At 35.4% G+C, this 15,104-nt stretch overlaps 2 protein-coding genes across 3 annotated transcripts; both read left to right on the top strand.

Annotated features, from left to right (window-relative positions):
- The first annotated feature begins 278 nt into the window (after positions 1-278).
- Positions 279-9,978, top strand: LOC8266745 (protein transport protein Sec24-like At3g07100). 2 transcript variants are annotated; one of them, XM_015727728.3, is made up of 14 exons: positions 279-415; positions 1,569-2,642; positions 2,749-2,887; positions 3,683-3,873; positions 4,412-4,519; positions 4,630-4,833; positions 5,382-5,613; positions 6,120-6,269; positions 6,457-6,613; positions 7,081-7,208; positions 7,298-7,620; positions 7,699-7,887; positions 8,687-8,927; positions 9,699-9,978. In XM_015727728.3, exons 2-13 carry the CDS (start codon positions 1,623-1,625, stop codon positions 8,918-8,920), a joined length of 3,075 nt encoding a protein of 1,024 aa, XP_015583214.2. In that variant the 5' UTR covers positions 279-415; positions 1,569-1,622; the 3' UTR covers positions 8,921-8,927; positions 9,699-9,978. The 2 variants fall into 2 exon arrangements, with proteins under 2 accessions (XP_015583214.2, XP_002533043.2); XM_002532997.4 differs by having other exon boundaries at positions 392-643.
- Positions 9,979-11,808: 1,830 nt separating this feature from the next.
- Positions 11,809-13,818, top strand: LOC8266744 (U-box domain-containing protein 13). The gene has a single exon (XM_025159780.2). The coding sequence runs from the start codon at positions 12,224-12,226 to the stop codon at positions 13,628-13,630; it is 1,407 nt and encodes a 468-aa protein (XP_025015548.2). The 5' UTR covers positions 11,809-12,223; the 3' UTR covers positions 13,631-13,818.
- The last annotated feature ends 1,286 nt before the right edge of the window (positions 13,819-15,104 follow it).

The following is a 15,104-nucleotide window of genomic DNA, read 5'->3' as shown; positions in this document are numbered from 1 at the left end:
AAGGGAAAATAAAGAAGCTAATAGAGAGGCTTGATATAACCGTTGTAGATGGGTCTTATGTGGCTGACTGAACTCGCCACATCAACTTAGAGAAGACTTCCATTTGCTGGGGATGAAGGAATCGTTTGCTTGCTGAGGGGCTTATGATGCAGATGAACATGATAAACGTGTTTAATTGCACCAAAAAATTATTTAGGGGCTTATGTGCTCCTGGGTGCAAACATTGGGGGTGTATTTGTACTTTTTGCCTTTATTTTTTGGATAAAAAATATTCATAAAAGAAACTAAGTATCGGGTGGACCAACCAAGTAACCTCCACCCTGGAGCAGAGGTAAAAGTAAGTTTTGACATAAAAAAATTTGGGTCGGATCTAACGATAATTCGAATCAATCAATCACTCTCATTCTCTGCTTGTGTGAGTTGTCTCATTCTCTCTCTTTCTTTCAGAATCTTCGTTGCTTCTCCGTCTTCACATTTGATTGGATCTAGGGTTTCTCTTAACCCAATTCCCGATCAAATCATACCCCGATTTCTCTTTCTCTGGATCAAACCTAGTAAAAGAGAATCAATTGCTAATATACTCAATTCATTAGCTTAGTCACTCGATTAATTTATTGTTATGTTTACCACGATCTTTGATTAGGTAAATTCTCGAGTTCAATTGCATGTTTTAGTCCATGTGTTTCTTTCTCACTGTTGATTCAGTAATTTTAGCGAGTTTCCTTTGATTCATTAATGTTGTTTACCGTAGATTTTTGTTTGTTGTTGTATTTGTTTTTTTGATGTTATTAATTTTGGTTGTTTTGATGGTTTAGTGTCTAGCTACTCACTAGACAATTTTAGAATGTATGATCATAGGCATTATGTGAATAGATAGTTCCGCGAGTTAAGGGAAGCATTTTGCAGTCGTGAAGCAGTTCTCATAAGGAAAAAGAAAAAAATTGCTCACTTTTTTATTAGAAAACATGAATAAGACTTGCTTAAAAAGGTTCTAGAGTCTGTTCTTTTATTGAAAAAAATTTAAAATATGTTATTTGGATGGACTGAATTAATCAAAGGAAAAAAGGAAGCTGGAAATTAGAATTAGTTTTTTAGTGTTAACCCTGTAACATTAAGTGTTTAAACTATTTGTCCTGTATTTTCGGTTTTCTAGTTGTACAACTTGAAATGCTACTTATTATGCATATGATGTTGATTGGTCATTCTTGCATTGGTCCTAGAACTCAAGATTGGTGATACAATTCAGGTTATAGCTACTATATAGCTTCTATGTGACAAGTTAAGTTATTATAGAACAAGTTGCTACTGCAAATAACATTAGTACATGGTTCGTTGCATGTGGTGGAACTAGATGATTAGAGCTGCAGTGAAGTTAGAGCTCTACTATTTATTAGATTTAGGATATGCAGATTAAGCCTGTTAATTTATGAGGCAAACTATTTCAGATTTTCCTGTTTTGGCAGATTAAACCTAGAAACAAAATTACTTCGCCTTATCTTTTAATGCCTTTATAGCCTTCTTGTTATAGTAATGTATTAATTTCCATCTTGAACTATGTGCTTTGCCAGGTTAGGTAATGGGAGCATAGGCATATAATTCATAGAGTTATTTTGTTGAAAACCATGGGCACTGAAAATCCTGGTCGTCCAAATTTTCCTATGAATCCTTCACCATTTGCTGCTGCTCCTCCAACTATGACGCCATTTTCGTCATCTGGACCTGTGGTGGGATCGGAGACACCTGGCTTTAGAACTGGTCCACCAGCTGTTCCTCAAACTACAATGCCTTCTATACCGTCTGGGCCTCCAAATGTACCACAGCCCTCTGGTTTTAGACCTGCTCCTCCAGTATCATATGTGCCTTCTACTGTTGGACCCTTCCAGCGGTTCCCAACTCCACAATATTCCTCTACTCCTCAAGCTCCTCCTTCTGGGGCTCCACCTGTTGGGCAACCACCCTTCCAACCTCCTGCAGGTCAAGTATCATCACCACCTCTATTTCGCCCACAGCCACAGATGCCTTCCGTACCTATAGGATCTCCACCTTCAAATGTAAACATTCCTCAATCTTCACCAGATTCATCTATTTTTGCTTCTAGGCCCAGCTTTCAGCCATCTTATCCTCCTACTAGAGCCACTTTGCAGCCACCTTTACCTGGATATATAAAGCAATCTACTGCAGTTTCACAATCCCCTCCAATACAGTCTCCTTTTCAAGCTCAACAAGGAAGTTATGCACCTCCTGCAGCAACACCATCTCCTCCTTTTCCTTCTCAACAAGCAAGTTTTGCTCAACCTCCACCTGTAGCTGCCCCTTTTGGCTTGCATCCAAGGGACCAACTTCAACAAGCAAGCTCCATACCTCCCACAGGTGGCATCCAAGGATTGTTGGAAGATTTTAATTCACTCTCTATTGGCTCTATTCCAGGATCAATTGAACCAGGAATTGATCCGAAAGCATTGCCAAGGCCATTGGACAGTGATGTGGAGCCACCTCCAATGGCTGAGGCATTTTCTATGAATTGTGATCCTAGATATCTACGGCTTACTACTAGTGCAATACCAAATTCTCAGTCTTTGGTTTCGAGGTGGCATTTACCTCTAGGAGCTGTTGTTTGTCCTCTTGCAGAAGCTCCTGATGGTGTTAGTATCTCTGCAATTAGAGCCATTTGATAGTTTTCACATGCTATGATTACCTTTATTTAGAAATATATTGTCTAATTGTTTATTTCTCTTCTTGTCTATCTAGGAGGAGGTGCCGGTACTTAACTTTGTTTCAACTGGTATAATTCGTTGTAGAAGATGTCGTACATATGTAAATCCATATGTCACATTTACAGATGCTGGAAGGAAGTGGCGTTGCAACATCTGTGCTCTGCTTAACGATGGTAAATCTTCCCTGTCTTTTGATAGATGTAGATGTGAGAAGCCGTTTGATAGTGTTTGGGCCATAACCAATATCTGTCTGTAATCATGAACATTGTGTACCTTGTTAGATTTTACTCATGGTTAAATCTGTATTTTATGCATGTGACAAAAGATCTGTGCCTTTTGAGCAGCATCTTATGGGAATAGCAAAAGCTAGTTGGTCTAATAGCAATTTATCACATAGGTCATCTGTGCTGTTTGAAGGTTTTTCACTTTATTCAATTTGTTCATATAGCTGTAAGATCTCTGAGAGAAGCTACTTTTTGGAGTTGTCTATTACTCCTCCACTTTGGCTTATGGGTTGTACCTGCATCTTTTAGGATGATGTTTAGGGTCTGGTTTGGTGTGTGTATGCTTTCAACTTATGCAAGTAAATGCTATAAATTGTTGTTACCGATAAATGAAAAAATTGCTTTATTTGATATGAATATCATTTATCCTATTAAACTAAATGGCAGAGATTACATGGGTACTTATTTTCTCTTAGTTGATGTGGTCCATTTTGTATCTTTAGAAACTGGGTGTAGTTACAGTGTTACAGATTCGATTATCAAAAAAAATGTGTAACTATTTATCTTCTATTATGGTCAACTACATTGGATTTTTTAAGAGGTCTTCAAAAACTGTTTTCCTTTTGTACCCTGGTAATGAGACTGTTTCTTTCAGGTTTAATATTTTCCTAATATGGTTGTTGCATTTGTGGTTTTGTCTAGTTACAAACACATTTGCTGATCAATAATTATTCTCATTTTCAGTGCCTGGTGAGTATTTTGCCCATTTAGATGCCACTGGAAGAAGAGTTGATTTGGACCAGCGACCTGAGCTTACTAAGGGCAGTGTGGAGTTTGTTGCTCCAACAGAGTATATGGTGCGGCCGCCAATGCCACCATTATATTTCTTTCTCATTGATGTTTCGATATCTGCAGTTAGAAGTGGCATGATTGAGGTAAGTCCTTTCCAGCTAGAGAGTAGCTTCTGCGCAAAATCCTTTAGCCTTCTACAACTTAATGCATGTGATAACACAGAACATGGTTTAAGTTCAACCCTGAAATAGGAGACTTTTGTTTCTGCTATATGATTCTTGCTTATGAAATGTGAAGTAAGGATATTATATGAACTGTATGCAGCTCTTTTTTATCGCTTAACAGTAAGATGTAGACCGATATATATTTGCAATTTGGGCATTCTGTAATATGCAAAGTATCCTTAGATCTTGGCCCAAGTGAAGGCATCAGTTTGGGGAATGGTGTAGATGTAATTGTTGACTGTAAAATTAATGCTGAAGAGAAAGAAAAAAAGGGATTGCATCATCTATTTAATCAAAATTGGCATTTTCAGAATGAATGATTAATAATTTCATATAATATTCCTTTGTAGATTCTTTTAATCAAACAAACTAAAGGTAACTATTGGGTATTAGTGTCTTCTTTTTGTGTGCACTCCTCCTCTTATGGTTTATGTTGACGTTTGAGTTCTTTATGCAGGTTGTGGCCCAAACTATTAAGTCTTGTTTGGACGACTTACCTGGCTTCCCAAGAACACAGATTGGGTTTATCACTTACGACAGTACAATACATTTTTATAACATGAAGGCAAGTGATGTCATTATCTAAAATCTAGTTCTTGGAGAGGCGTTATGTATTTTCATCCCATATTGGATAGCGATGCAGCTAAATAAGTTTTGGGTTTCTTTTTGGTGCAGTCATCATTGACGCAGCCTCAGATGATGGTGGTTTCTGATTTAGATGATATATTTGTTCCATTGCCTGATGATCTCCTTGTTAATTTATCGGAGTCAAGAAGCGTTGTGGAAGCATTTCTAGATACTTTACCATCAATGTTTCAAGACAACATGAATGTGGAATCTGCATTTGGTCCAGCTTTAAAAGCAGCATTCATGGTTATGGTGTGGAATTTTTCTTTTTCTGAAACACTCGCATCTTACTCTTTATACAGTTTTGGTTAAATATTCAACACCCTATGCAAAAACCTATTGAGGTATTAAGTGCACCAATGCATGGCAACATAAGATGAAAGTAGAAAGAAAATTTAAAATTGAATAATTTGCTTTTCTTATGTCAATGTTTAACTCTTTTGTTTAATGAAATATTTGCTTGAACAAAGAGTGGGAAATAAGTTGGTAAGTTGGCAATCATCTAAGCGGTTTATAAGAAAATCATCTTTGATACGTCTTTTAGATACAGCTACAGCTACAATCTAAACTAAACATGAATACTGAATTATTTGGAAAAGAGCTATTCAGACATTCAACTTCTCTCTTCCCACCCTCCTGTCCTTTTCCTATGTAAGTTTTTTTTTTTTGTTTTTCATATAATATAGTTTGCTTATGTTCATTTTTTGAAGGTAATAACTAATAAGGTTGTCATTTGCTATTATTTCTGAAGTAGTTTTGTTATAAATATCCTTTAGTCTAACTTCTCTCTCTCTCTCCAGAACCAACTTGGTGGAAAGTTGCTAGTTTTTCAGAATACAATGCCATCTCTTGGTGTTGGCCGTTTAAAGTTGCGCGGCGAGGATCTTCGTGTTTATGGCACAGATAAAGAAAGTGCTTTGAGAGTGCCAGAGGATCCATTTTATAAGCAATTAGCTGCTGATTTTACCAAGTACCAGATAGGAGTTAATATATATGCATTTAGTGACAAGTATACTGATGTAGCCTCCATAGGTAAAGTATTTACTTTCACTTAAACCATGCTGTGTGTCGGTACAATATTTAGTTGAACTTGCACTGTCTTTGACTTCAGTCGGGACCAAATTTGAAACTTCACAATGGTTTCTTTTGGACTTCTCTAGTATCTCATACAGGTCTTTTAAGCATGCTTTTTCAGGTCTTAAGTGAATGTTACTTGTGATTAGACTTGTGGTAGGATGTTACACATCCTTAATGGGTTTGCATTATTGATGTTAGCTTGATTTTATGGATATGGGTTTTCTGATTTTCCTCAATTTGATGAGTCTTACACCTTAGAATGTAATGCATGTTTAGTTTTCATATAGAGAAAGTGTGTCTGAAAATGAAGATGCACGTTTTTCATCTTTGGCTATTTTGCTGGTTGTTCCTTTGTTCTGTTTTTTCTAATTATTTGGTTGTTTCTAAATTATAATGTACAAAACCTTTCAAAGGTGAAATATTAGTAATTTGTATGAATTAGTTGCCATCTTTATTTGTAGGGACTCTGGCTAAATATACTGGAGGACAGGTTTATCATTATCCAAGTTTCCAATCCGCTCATCATGGAGAGAAGTTGAGGCATGAGTTAGCTAGGGATCTTACAAGGGAAACTGCATGGGAATCTGTTATGCGCATAAGATGTGGGAAAGGTCTGTCTATTAACATTTTCTTTTTCCAAAACATTCTGCACATATCAGAAGCAAGACATGACCATGTCAAAAGCATTCCTGTTGCTGTTAGTTCTTCCATTTTGTTTTTTTTCTCTCTACATTTCCACCTCTCTTTTTTGAACTGGCTCGAGAGATAGCTGATTTACTTATATGCTTTATGTTTCAGGGATTCGGTTCACATCTTATCATGGGAATTTCATGCTTAGATCCACAGATTTATTAGCGCTTCCAGCTGTTGATTGCGATAAAGCATATGCAATGCAATTATCACTGGAAGAGACATTGTTGACAACTCAGACTGTATATTTCCAAGTTGCTTTGCTGTATCCTTTGGGTGAAAATGTATGATTGGATTTCTATGTTTTAGCTACATGCTCACATGTGTATACTGTGGTTCTGCTAACTTTGACTTCATCCATAAATGAAGTTAAATGTCTTATGTACGGTTACTAGTTAGTCACCCTAAATATTTTCTTGCTTGTTTCCAATTTTAGTTATAGGTTATTTGTGTTTTTGCCATCAAAGTTGGTCAGACAATTGAGAAAGAGAAAATAAGATGTTTTTTGAACTGTTACAGTCATCTACACCGGTCATGGACTTCCTCGTGCTTTTTGTTGTTTTGATGAGAAGAAAACAAAAAGGAAAAGATACTTCGTCATCCTTGCCTGTTTGACTGTGTTTAAGCAACTATATTTGTTTCACTTGGATGTTTGTCTTGTTAATCTAAATTAGCAAAATATCTTATGAGCTGAAGAGCAAGTGTGATTAAAATTTTCTTAATGAGCAAAAGTTACACTGCATCTTGTGGAGAGAGGCGTATTAGAGTACACACGGCGGCAGCTCCTGTAGTTGCTGATTTGGGAGACATGTACTGCCATGCTGACACTGGTGCCATCGCTTCTTTGTTTTGTAGGTTAGGTATGTGTAAACTGGACTTTATGCTGATACTGATTTTAGATCTTGAGACAAACATCATGGGTTTTATGATCAACTGATATAATTTGCAGCAATTGAGAAAACATTATCCCATAAACTGGAAGATGCACGAAACTCTGTACAGCTAAGGATTGTGAAAGCTTTCAGAGAATACCGGAATCTCTATGCCGTGCAGCATCGCTTGGGAGGCCGGATGATATATCCAGAATCTCTAAAGTTCTTGCCTCTATATGGATTAGCACTTTGCAAATCCACTCCTCTTCGAGGGGGGTATGCTGATGTTCAGCTTGATGAACGTTGTGCTGCGGGATTTACAATGATGTCATTACCTGTTAAAAAATTGTTAAAACTCTTATATCCTTGCTTGATTCGTATTGATGATCATCTCTTAAAGGTATAAATTTCTCTCCACCGCTTGTGTGCATTGTAGACTGTGTCTTGTTGATGATGCATCTCGATCTCATTTGTGCAGCCTTCTACCCAGGCTGATGAGTTCAGAAATATCATAAGGAGGTTGACACTGACAGCTGAGAGTTTAGACTCTAGAGGCCTTTATATTTACGATGATGGTTTTCGGTTTGTTTTATGGTTTGGCAGAATGCTTTCACCTGATATAGCTATGGGTCTACTTGGACCAGATGCTGCAGCTGAGTTATCAAAGGTACATTGTCACTGCCATAATCTGTCTTTTTGGTGTCAAAATTATTGAGGCGTTGAATGCTTTATGCTCATTTCCACAATCATTTATCGCATGCTTGGGAGTTTTGGTGGAATGGAATTCTGCACTTTAGAAATTGCTAAGAAAGAACAGGAAATTTTAAGTAATTTCTTTCATTTCCATATTGAAAGGAACCGGAAAGATTATTTAACAGTTATACTTGAAAGGCAAAACGTAACATAGACAGCTAATAGTGCTACCCACCATTGTTTAGAGGAAAGTAGTGTGGGTCTTGAGAATATTTTTATTTCCTCTTTACCTCTCTTTTCTTCTTCATTAAACATTCATATGTGAGATAAGAGTTAACCCTTTGCCTTTTCGTCTTTTATTCACTCTTATTTCTCCATCTAAATGAAGCATTATGGTTTATCCTTGAAGGCAAATGTTGGATGGTCTCACAGGTAAATATTAAAGGTGGTTTTAGTTTTTCTCGTTCGCTCTGTGATGGTTGAAATAAAGGAAATTTTGGAAGACAGATTCTTCTGAAGCATTTCAGGATGGTGCTCATTATAATTGTATATCACCCTGTTTTCTTCTTAAGAAAAGCAAAAGGGAAGATAGTTGTTATCAATGGATTGTAAATGGAATTTAATCACTTGGTTATTGAGGAATTTTTTTTTTCTTTCTTATGTTTCAGGTCCCTATGTTATTATTCTGGAACAATTTGTTTTCATCGTTCTGTAGTTTGTTGCTGCTTTAGTCTTGGGCTGTAATTAACCTTCTATGGTGATAAACTTATCAGGTCACACTTAGAGAGCATGATACTGAAATGTCAAGAAAGTTGATGGAGATACTTAAAAAATTAAGGGAGAGTGATCATTCATATTATCAACTCTGCCATCTTGTAAGACAAGGTGAGCAGCCGAGAGAAGGCTTCCTTCTCCTCATGAACCTTGTGGAGGACCAGAGTGGGGGTACAAATGGATATGTTGATTGGATGGTGCAAATACACCGACAAGTCCAACAAAATGCATAGCTGACAGGTATTTTACATTTTATGCCAGTTCACAGTGAGGTTACTTTGAGGAAGGCTTTTGACATAAGCTGTGTTATTATGTACTTGGTAGCAATATGTTTCAAACCGTATCCTATGGAGAGGGCTGATCTACATCTCTTAACATCTTGTTTCAAGATTTTTTCTTTCTGTGTTCGCTCTGTTAAAATCATCTTATATTGGATAATGTGTCCTGGAGAGTCATGTAGGGAGAATCCTTAATCAGTTTTACGCTCTATAGTGTTTGTACTGTGCAAGTTTTATACCCTTATTGGAGATCCTTTATTCTTAATGATGTCAAGAAAGCTGCAGATTCCATCCTGGATTTTAAATTTCTTCATGGAAGATGTTGGTTTCTTGGGCTGGATTCATTTCTTGTCTTTTCTTGGAAGCAAGTGGATTTTGTTTCATTTTATTTCTGTTTTGTATATGACTTGATTGTCTTCAATATGATTAAGCCAGCCTCAGGTTCTTTATTTCGGAAGGTGGTTGTTAGATCTAAAGTTACTTGCATGTAACTTGGGAGGAGCTCGCTCCATACTAGTTTTGTTATATCCAGTAATTAAAATTCCTGCCCTGGTTTCTTTAAGATTTTTTTATTTATAATTAACGGGCTAAGTCATTAAATTTTCGTTTTGATTGTTCTTGTTTACAATCTGAGAGTCATTGCTTGGTATCTTCCATGAATTACTAAATTTGATTGTGACCTGAAAATAGTTAATGTTAATGGCTTTCAGTTTCTAACATTTTATTGTTGCAGGATTTTATCATGGGCTTGTCTGTCCCCCGTTTGTAGAGTGATCAAATCACCAATAATCTGAACCGGTCATTTCTTCCCTTTAAAATTGTGGGTGGTTTGAGTTGAACTGATCAACGGATAGGTTCTGAAACAACAATTTGTTTGAAGCATCACAAGATTTAATAATTAGAGTGAGATGTACTTTAGCAATAGTAAGGTGCCACAATTTTCAACTTGGGAAAGCAAACCAGATCACATTTTTGTATCTGATAGCTTAATAAATTCTCAGCAATATTTTATAGTTGTGTTATATACTCCATTCTTTCCGCTTAAGCTTAAATTTTGAACTCTGATGAGACAATTGTCTGCCTAGAGTGGTGTTTACTATGTTTTTTTTTTCAGAGTGCTCTCTTATAGTAACAATTTGTCAGAATACCGGAGGCCGCATTGTATTGTGATGTTGACTTCTGGAATGAAGATATATATATTTTTTGCCCTTCTTTGGCTGCACAAGCGGGTTCCTTCAGGCTTTCTTTTATTAGGAAACTGAATGAAACAGATGCATGTAAAGATGGTTTGTTAGGATTTTGAATTTCACATGCTGCTAGTGGAATGAAATTGAAGATAGACATGTTAATTTATAGTTGTCCTTTAAACTTAATCAGGCTATGGTATTTGAGGATCAATAACCTTGTCAATTTATGCTTTTAGAATGGGACAATTGATTTTGTTATGATGCTGTCTTTTTAAAGGATAAAAAAATCTCAACTGTATGTGCTCAACTCATAGGCTCTGACAAATAGCATTCTATTCCTGACTGTATCGAGTGAGTTGCTTTTTTGAGGCATTAGATTGCCCTCTTTCTTTTCAACCGTTGCAGGTATGGAGTTCTACCCGCTGGACTCTACTGAAACACTGGACTCTGCCGCAACTCTTTTAAGCTGAAGTATTATTGGCATAAGCTGGATTGAGCTGATATAAATAGAAGATTATTTAAATTTGATTCGGCTTTTAGCAACTTGGACTTTGAAATTCAACTAATATGAACTTGTGTTCCTTAACTTTCATACAAAAATTTCATAATTGAGAATTAATTCAATATATTGATTGAAATTCATAAATAAATTTATTTTATTTAAAAAAAAGATATGACTGAGAAAATAAAATAAAAAAATAAAGTTGAAAGAGATTTTAGTGTTATGGAATGTATTAATTTACTAATATGAAATTTATTTAAAAAATTTATTTATTTTGTTAGAATTTAGTTGTTATAATATTTTTATATAAATTTAATTATTTAAAATATTAAATTAATTTTAAATTTATAAATAAATTTCAACTAACAGGTTGAATCAAGTTGCATGTTCTTAATTTTAAAGTCAAATTACTTACCTAAACTCACTCTTATTTTAACTTAAATTATGATATCTTTCTATAATAACTTCAGTGGTTTTACCGAAAGATTGATATTTAGTAACATTATTAAATAAAAGTTGAGTCCTAAAAGTGCTTAGCTAGAAATTTAATGTATCTAACCTGTCATATTATTTATGTGCCATAAAATTTCTCTAATTGATATACAAAATAATTTTTTAAAAATTGTATAATTCATTATATTATAAATACAATTAATACATAAACTAATAATTTATTTTTTAATAATTAATGATTCTAATCAAAGATATTAATTATACTTATAATATTGATTTATACGTATAATTAATATATTATATAATATTAGTTTATTTTCTTAATTAAATAAATACAATTAATTGTAAAAATTAGTATACTAATTATATATTAATATTATTTTATAAGAATAAATTGGTATATTAGTTAATATGTATGTTAATGGTTAAATATAATTAACATAATTTTTCAAAAAATCAAGCGAAACAACTATTTTATTAATTAAAATTGTTTATATCGTTAGTGACAAAATAAAAACAATAGAATTCATTTATTTTACTTTTAACTCTTAGTAATATAAAGGGTAAGGAATTAACAGAAGTGTATTATGAGAGATTAACAATTAAGACTTTAATAAAAATATCTATTAAATAAGAATGAAAAATTAGTTCGTTACCCCCAATCAGCCATTCCTAATTAAATTTATTTTTGATATAATTACTCTTTTTCTCAAAGAAAACACATTTTAATGCAAAATTCTTTTATTCGATATTTTATTCTTACTTTATTCCAAAAAAAATTGCAAATGCATGCACGTGATTATCACGTGAGAATCTCTTTGTTCTTACCTCTTCTCCCTCTTTTGCTTTGTACCACGAGAGAATCAATATCCTCTTCTGTAATTAAATTGCCAGTTTCCAGTGTTTTTATACAATTCATCATCTGATCTGAGAAGTGTATCCTTCGATTTCCTTCATTTTCTTCAGTCTCCTTTTCCAATTTTATCTCTCCTTTCCTTTCAATTTCCTTTCTTTCTTCAGTCTCTTCTTCAAATTTTATCTCTAATTTCTTTTCAACTTTTGCTGAATCTATGCTCTTTAAACTTTTATGTCAATCTTATCTTGGATTTGTCTTTAATGGGTCATTTAGATAATATTACTATTACATGCCCAGATTGGGAAAAGGCATTATGCAGCTATCATAATGTTCTATCCTCAGGTATTGAATCATTGCAAGTAAAAGCCACAATAAAGTTGGCTCATTTATCAAAATATGCACCTGATGATGTATTAACTCGAACAGTACCAATTCTTACTAAGCTTCTTGCTACCAGTAGTAGTAGTAGCAACTCGAATAATTCAATTCAAGAAGCAGCTGCTTATTGTTTAAGCATATTGCTTGTAAAAAAGATGGGGTTTTTTGCATCAGCTATAGGCCAGTCTGGCATTTTAGATTCCATATTAAGTTGGTTGCCTCGGTCTAATAATAGTTTTAGAAGAGTCTTGATAAAATGTTTGTGGTGTCTTGTTAATTTTGATAGTGCTAATCGTTTGATCGTTGGTAGAAATGGTGGGTTGGAGGTTATTATTGATTTATTGAATTCTTGTAGTGATGGTAATAGGGTTTACTTGTTGGAGATTCTGAGTGCATTGACATTGTTGAGAGAGGTTAGGAGGGTGGTTATTAGATTAGGAGGGCTTAGGTTTCTTGTTGAGGCAGTTAAGGATGGTAGTCTGGTGTCAAGAGAAAGAGCTTGTCAAGCAGTAGGATTACTTGGCGTTACACGGCGTGCTAGGTCTATGCTTGTTGCGATGGGAGCAATACCTGCACTTGTTGAGTTACTTCAAAATGGAGATTGGAACACAAAACTGGTTGCCGGTAATTCTTTAGGTGTGATATCAGCTCATGTAGATTTTATTAGGCTTGTTGCTGAAGCTGGGGCTATACCTTTATATGCTGAGCTTCTTCAAGGACCTGACCCTATCGGCAAGGAGATTGCAGAGGATGTGTTCTGTATATTAGCTGTCGCCCAAGTGAATGCAGTTACTATTGCTGAACACTTGGTAAGAATTTTAAGAGAAGGCGATGATGAATCAAAAGTTGCAGCTTCTGATATCTTCTGGGATCTATCGGGTTACAAGCACTCAGTTTCAGTTGTTAGAAACTCAGGTGCAATTCCAGTTTTAGTTGAGTTACTGAGGCATGAGAATAGTGACGTTAGGGAAAAGGTATCAGGTGCTATAGCTCAGTTGAGTTACAATGAAGCAGATCGAGCAGCACTTGCTGCTGCCAGAGCAGTTCCAATTCTCATTGAGTTATTGCTTGATGAGTCAGAGGAGCTAAAGGAGAATGCTGCTGAGGCACTTGTGAACTTCGCCGAAGATCCTCAGCAGCATGCTCTGATATCTGAAGCAGTTGATGTTCCTTCATTCCAGAGTATGCAAAACAGAATGGTACAGCTTCGTGTTTCTGACGAGCAAATGGTTAGATCATTGAGAAGGTTGAGCGTTGAGCAACTTACATGGGACCCAGACCTCGCTTAAGCTTGTTTTGTGGTATTTCTTTAATTTTTCGTCCTTGTGAAATGTGTACATTGGAGTTACATTAAGTGGCTTTTTTTAAGATTTGCTGATTGTGTTGTTTGATCCTCTTTCATTTGTCATTAGGCTTGCAGAACTTTATAGACAATCTCGCATACTGGCAGTAAATGATCTGTTTTTTTTCTTTTGCATGTTGCAATGAAGTGTTAAGAACGTAATTCTTTTTCGGGTTCAAATGATTTAATCGTGTCTGTATGTTAAAAGTTTTTGCATGAAATGCTTCTGCAATCTGAGTAAGCTACTGGATTGGAAAGGAAATTATTTGATTAGTTTGTAGACCAGGTAAATAATAGGATGGAATTCATTAGAATTCAATTCTATGCTGAACTAGACTATGAAATCCACAGCAACAGAATATAACCATTCCAACATGTAGAAGGGGTGAGTCAACTTCGACAGGCTAGATGTCAACCTTAACTGAAAACAACACACAGAAAATTGAGTAAATATGGATAAGATAAATGGAGGACAGTACCTCCGGACAACCTAATCCAATTCATTTATCTAAATTGCGCTGGAATTATCAAAAACAGTTGACCTGGAACTCAGTGTTACTCTCCACTGAAATGAAATGAGACTTAATATAACAAAAAGATTTGTGATGGCACTGATAAAGTAAAAACACTAACAAAAAAAAAAACGATTTTCTTTCCAAGATGAGTTTTGGAAGAGAGAATACAAGGGAACAGAGATGCGAAAGAATTCACGAGTGTGTTTCCAATAAGCAAAAGCAAGTTTGCAATAGACAAAAAACCTTAGCTTTCAGTATTTGAGTTCAATGACTTTACTTCTCTTGGTCAGTTTTGGAGTTGAGGAACTACCTGCTGCTTCAGGGAGCAATATTTCCACAAGATTAAGTGGAAACCATGAAGATCTGTGCATTCATAGTTACTTCTTTGGTTCAAACCAGATAGCTGATACTAGAAAATCCTTGTCCAGGCTCATTTTATAGTGCTTTGCAGATTCCTCCACTATCATTCTTTTATTCTCTGGTGTTCTTTCTATGACTTGGCATTTTGAAATATGGGGTAAAACAAGGGTTGTATGATGGAGCCTTCATACTACATGAGGCAATGATTACGGTTCTCATTAAGTTGTATAAAGAAAGATACCTCAAAGTGCCAACAGAGCAAGGGAACAAATCTATGTAGTGAGAAATGGCAGCCTGCAACATGTGTCTATCTCTCAGGTTGTGGTGGGTGATATCCTAAGCTTGAAGACTGGTGATAGAGTTCCTGCAGACGGCTTGTTCATTAGTGGCAGCACCTCCCTGAAGCTGGATGGTACAGACAATGATTTACTTGACCTGGGTAGCTCCAGGTTTCAAGCAATCTTTGCTGGAGCCGAAGTGGTGAGCAGAGAATGTGCCATGATTGTGATCTCTGCAAGGAAAGAGTACAAGATGGAGCAAGAGCAA

The sequence above is a fragment of the Ricinus communis genome, chromosome 9, assembly GCF_019578655.1.
Source record: "Ricinus communis isolate WT05 ecotype wild-type chromosome 9, ASM1957865v1, whole genome shotgun sequence".
In the NCBI taxonomy this organism is placed as follows: Eukaryota; Viridiplantae; Streptophyta; class Magnoliopsida; order Malpighiales; family Euphorbiaceae; genus Ricinus; species Ricinus communis.
The sequence above is the reverse complement of the archived record's forward strand: the minus strand, read 5'-3'. Positions and strand labels throughout refer to the sequence as shown.

Bases quoted from the DNA above. Each gene is read 5' to 3' on its own strand.
- LOC8266745 (XM_015727728.3), top strand. From the start codon at position 1,623: ATGGGCACTGAAAATCCTGGTCGTCCAAATTTTCCTATGAATCCTTCA. The intron at 4,520-4,629 runs GCAAGTGATGTC...TTTTTGGTGCAG, and splicing joins TACATTTTTATAACATGAAG to TCATCATTGACGCAGCCTCA. The intron at 5,614-6,119 runs GTAAAGTATTTA...CTTTATTTGTAG, and splicing joins TACTGATGTAGCCTCCATAG to GGACTCTGGCTAAATATACT.
- LOC8266744 (XM_025159780.2), top strand. From the start codon at position 12,224: ATGGGTCATTTAGATAATATTACTATTACATGCCCAGATTGGGAAAAG.